The 5,000-nt window shown below is 41.8% G+C and overlaps 1 protein-coding gene across 1 annotated transcript in view; it reads right to left on the bottom strand.

The window, feature by feature from the left end:
- Nucleotides 1-5,000, bottom strand: part of LOC122245999 (solute carrier family 35 member F6-like) — a 6,542-nt gene that overhangs the window by 903 nt on the left and 639 nt on the right. Inside the window, exons 2-8 of the mRNA XM_043004227.2 lie at nucleotides 4,055-4,155; nucleotides 3,811-3,893; nucleotides 1,801-1,918; nucleotides 1,217-1,390; nucleotides 870-980; nucleotides 481-636; nucleotides 107-261 (exon numbers count right to left, since the gene is read on the bottom strand). Of these exons, the coding sequence (XP_042860161.2) occupies nucleotides 107-261; nucleotides 481-636; nucleotides 870-980; nucleotides 1,217-1,390; nucleotides 1,801-1,918; nucleotides 3,811-3,893; nucleotides 4,055-4,155 (898 nt within the window). The remainder of the gene's footprint in view (nucleotides 1-106; nucleotides 262-480; nucleotides 637-869; nucleotides 981-1,216; nucleotides 1,391-1,800; nucleotides 1,919-3,810; nucleotides 3,894-4,054; nucleotides 4,156-5,000) is intronic.

Raw genomic sequence — 5,000 nt, 5'->3', positions numbered from 1 at the left:
AGCCAGAGGAATCATTCAGTTACTGTTTATACTCGTAAAGCAGCATGCGTGACGAATAAAAATCTGCATCCATGTATACAAAAAGACCATCTTTGCCCACACCCACCTGCAGATACTGGAAGTTCTGCCACTGAAGAGCAATGGAAGCCAGCCACACGACCAGCGTTCGAACTGAGTCGAGCACCATCCTCGTAGTTGCGGACAGCTCCTTCGTCACGCTCACGCCAGCGAAGTTGAAAAAGGCAATGCTGAAGACGTTCACTGTGTGGGAAGAAGGCTCATGAAGGCTAAAGATATTGGGATGGAATATTGCCATTTAGATAACAAGCGAATAGTGAGGTTTAAGGTCATCTTTGTTCCCATAGTCAATGGTGAACTATGATGATTAAGATATAGAATATTATAATGCTTTCAATTCAAAACTCAGAAAATGTTTCAATAAGGACTCTGAAGGAGCACAGTAACTCGCTCTCAACCCACGCAGGAAAGCCAGAAGGAGTGTTCCGTTGTTTCCGAGCTGCACGAAGGCATCGATGGCGTCCTCCATGACCCCGCGCTCGTTCCCACTGAACATTCCGGCGGGGATGTAGTACATAGGCACCAGAAGGATGGAGAGCGTTAGGAACCCGAACAAACCTGTGAGTGGTTAGGAGGTTCTGAGTGAATGTATTTTTTTGTGTGTGTTTCGTCCATTCTTTCTCTATAAGTTATGCTCGTGTATTTGTACCTCGTGGCATTCAGAACGAAAACTCGACCGAGGAAGAAACAAACACCAAATCCACCTGGAATTCATATCTTTAGAAACAAATTGCACTCACCAGTCGCACCAGAGGCCCACATATAAAGATACAAGTAATGAGTATGCTTACCTTCCCAACCAACAACCAACAAGGGAGGCACTCTATATTTGGTCAAAAACTTCTCCTCGACCACCATCTGCGTCGCCGTCACTATCTGCGCCATGACGATCAGTAGGTCCCCTGCGCATGGCGGATTCAAGAATTCAAGTGATACTTTTCCTATCATATATAGATATATAGGCCTATGCAAGAACAAAACCAAAATCACAATAATCTTACGATCAGTTTAAAATCTCCTCGTAGTATTAGTCTAAATCATACCATCTCATCGTACCGATTTCTTTCTGTTTAACCTGATTATTCTAAAGTCCACGTATTCCTAAAGCCTTTATTCATTCTATAAGTAAAGCACAAACCTGTGATGATGGCGTTCATATCCGTGTTGCCTTGCGTGTCTGTGTTGAGGAAGTCGGAAAGCCCTACGACGATGAGGCCGAGGAGGACGGAAAAGATACCCATCCAGTGATAATAGCGAAGGCGGCGACCCAGAAACGCCACGGAGAGAAGGCCTGTGAACACTATCACGGCACCTGCGGGAACACGGAGAGAGATCGATTGGAGAAAAGGATGATAATAATAGTAATGATAATGATGATAATAATAGTAATGATAATGATGATAATAATAGTAATGATAATGATGATAATAATAGTAATGATAATGATGATAATAATAGTAATGATAATGATGATAATAATAGTAATGATAATGATGATAATAATAGTAATGATAATGATGATAATAATAGAATATAACTTTACGGGCGTCGAGTTGTAGATTTTTTAACGTTTATCCTACCTCATTAAGAAGCGTTATATATTACATCCCTTCTCTATAGATAGAAAGTCACGATGAAATAAATACGCGTACCGTAACATAAATAAAAGGCCGTACATATTTCAGAACAGACATTAAAAAAGAAAAGAAGCAGAACTCTCACCTCGCAGCATCTGGAAGGAGCTCGCGAAGGTTAGGGTGAGCCCGAGATACATGAGGGATGTGGCTGTCATGTCGCATATGGCTGGTATGTAGAAGACCAAGGGCGGGAAGGTCTCAGTCTAGCAGGGGAGAAAAATTAGGGAAGGTCTCGTTCTAGCAGGGGAGAAAAATTAGGGAAGGTCTCAGTCTAGCAGGGGAGAAAAATTAGGGAAGGTCTCAGTCTAGCAGGGGAGAAAAATTAGGAAAGTTTCAGTCTAGAAGGGGGGGAAAATGATGGAAGGTTTCAGACTAGAAGATGAGGAAAATAAGTTCTCAGTCTAGAAGGTGAGACAAATGAGGGAAGATTTCTGTCTAGCAGGGGAGAAAAATTAGGGAAGGTCTCAGTCTAGCAGGGGAGAAAAATTAGGGAAGGTCTCAGTCTAGCAGGGGAGAAAAAATAGGGAAGTCTCAGTCTAGTAGGGGAGAAAAATTAGGGAAGATTTCAGTCTAGCAGGGGAGAAAAATTAGGGAAGGTTTCAGTCTAGGAGGGGAAAAAATAGGGAAGGTTTCAGTCTAGTAGGGGAGAAAAAAATAGGGAAGGTCTCAGTCTAGCAGGGGAGAAAAATTAGGGAAGGTTTCAGTCTAGAAAGCGAGGAAAAATAGGGACGGTTTCAGTCTAGAAAGGGAGGAAAAATGGGGACGGTTTCAGTCTAGAAAGGGAGGAAAAATGGGGACGGTTTCAGTCTAGAAAGGGAGGGAAAATAGGGAAGGTTTCAGTCTAGCAGGGGAGAAAATTTAGGGAAGGTTTCAGTCTAGGTGAGGAAAATAAGGGAAGGTCTCAGTCTAGAAGGTGAGAAAAATAAGGAAAGGTCTCAATCTAGAAGGCGTGAAAAATAATGGAAGGTCTCAGTCTAAAAGGTGAGAAATATAATGGGACTGTATATTCACGCCATTTTTATTCAGTGTTAAACCTAATACCAACACATTTCATCCAAACAGTACTAACGCCTATATCATCCTCACAAGCATTCATGTAATCATCATATAAATATTACTACTATCCTAGTTATCTTGATAGGAAGCAAAAGGTTTCTATTCGTCCATAGAATGATGCGAGTCTCATCACCTTAGAGAGAAATGACATTCCAAATCTCATTCTAAATTAAAGGATATTTAAAATCTCACCCAAAGAGAAATGATACAGAAAATCTCACTCTAGAAAAAGTTATAAAGAAAAAACACCCTAGGGACAAATGACATTTCAAAACTCACTCTTAAGAGAAAGGATACTTAAAATCTTCACCCTAAGAAGTAATATGGAAAATCTCACCCTAAGAAGTAATATGGAAAATCTCTCCCTAAGAAGTAATATTGAAAATCTCACCCTAAGAAGTAATATGGAAAATCTCACCCTAAGAAGTAATATGGAAAATCTCTCCCTAAGAAGTAATATGGAAAATCTCTCCCTAAGAAGTAATATGGAAAATCTCACCCTAAGAAGTAATATGGAAAATCTCACCCTAAGAAGTAATATGGAAAATCTCACCCTAAGAAGTAATATGGAAAATCTCACCCTAAGAAGTAATATGGAAAATCTCACCCTAAGAAGTAATATGGAAAATCTCACCCTAAGAAGTAATATGGAAAATCTCACTCTACGAAGTAATATGGAAAATCTCACCCTAAGAAGTAATATGGAAAATCTCACCCTACGAAGTAATATGGAAAATCTCACCCTAAGAAGTAATATGGAAAATCTCACCCTAGGAAGTAATATGGAAAATCTCACCCTAAGAAGTAATATGGAAAATCTCTCCCTAAGAAGTAATATGGAAAATCTCACCCTAAGAATATGGAAAATCTCACCCTAAGAATATGGAAAATCTCACCCTAAGAAGTAATATGGAAAATCTCACCCTTAGACAAATGATAAGAGAAGGTTCACCGAAACCACATTGACGGGGACTTGAATTGACGGGGACTTGACGTGGAGGGAAAGAGAGTGAGAGGCGGGACCTTAAGAGAGGCTTACTTGAAGAGGTTCGGTATAGAGTTCCATGGAGTTTCGGGAGCGATGTCGTACCACTGCTCGCTGGATGAAGAAAGTCAGCATACCTGGAAGAAGAGGTTTGGTGATTGCTGTGCAAGCATATACTGCCCCCCCCACCCACCCACCCCACCCCGGATAGCATATACTGCTCGATCGATTCACGGAAATCATGGATTTAACAGAAGGAAGAAGGGAACAGAATATAAGAATGGGTGAGGTTACTTACACAGCGTCTCCCCTACGAACATTCCTGTGGCCTGGAAGAACGGATGGTTGAACTTGGCCATGTTACCCTCTCGGTTCTCTGACGTTTGGAGATCAGCCCACCTGAAGGGAGACATTGACTTTAAACATTTTCTTCTTATTAAAATCTCTTTGACATCGGCTCCCTGTAGATCTCAACTCCACTCATTTTCTTCAAAATTTGTCTTCTATGGTACCACTTTTCTTTCATATTTCTTGTGTCATTTATTCCAACATCTGTCGTCATCTGTCACTCGTATTCCCTGCTTCATCTACTCTATCACCTGTCACCAGCCGTCACTGATATCAACACTGAAATACTGCTGTCGTCTGCAACCCCTGCACCATCTACTCTAACCTCTATCACAGGCTGTCACTCATATCCCCTATATCATCTACGTAAACACATCTGTCACCAGCTGTCGCTTATACCCCTCGTATCATCTACTCATAGTCCCTGCACCATCTACCCCGACTTCTGTCACCAGCTGTCGCTTATACCCCTTGCATCATCTACCCTGCACCATCTACCCCGACTTCTTCTGTCACCAGCTGTCCCTAAATCCCCTGTAAACTCTACCCAACATCTGCAACCAGCTGTCAGCCCTGTCCCCTAAATCACTACCATCTATCACCAGCTGTCATTCGTCTCTCATTGTATCACACATTTCTGCTATCCTCTTCTTCAGTTCTGTCATGCTTCCTCGTCATCTGCCTCCTCTCACCATACACTCACATGGTGGATAAGGTGTCACCATACACTCACTTGGTGGATAAGGTGTCACCATACACTCACTTGGTGGATAAGGTGTCACCATACACTCACTTGGTGGATAAGGTGTCACCATACACTCACATGGTGGATAAGGTGTCACCATACACTCACTTGGTGGATAAGGTGTCACCATACACTCACTTGGTGGATAAGG

Source organism: Penaeus japonicus, unplaced genomic scaffold (genome assembly GCF_977035675.1).
Source record: "Penaeus japonicus unplaced genomic scaffold, GWHDUDI00000001_assembly GWHDUDI00000018, whole genome shotgun sequence".
Taxonomy (NCBI): Eukaryota; Metazoa; Arthropoda; class Malacostraca; order Decapoda; family Penaeidae; genus Penaeus; species Penaeus japonicus.
Note: the sequence above shows the minus strand (reverse complement) of the source record. Positions and strands in the feature narration are given on the sequence as shown.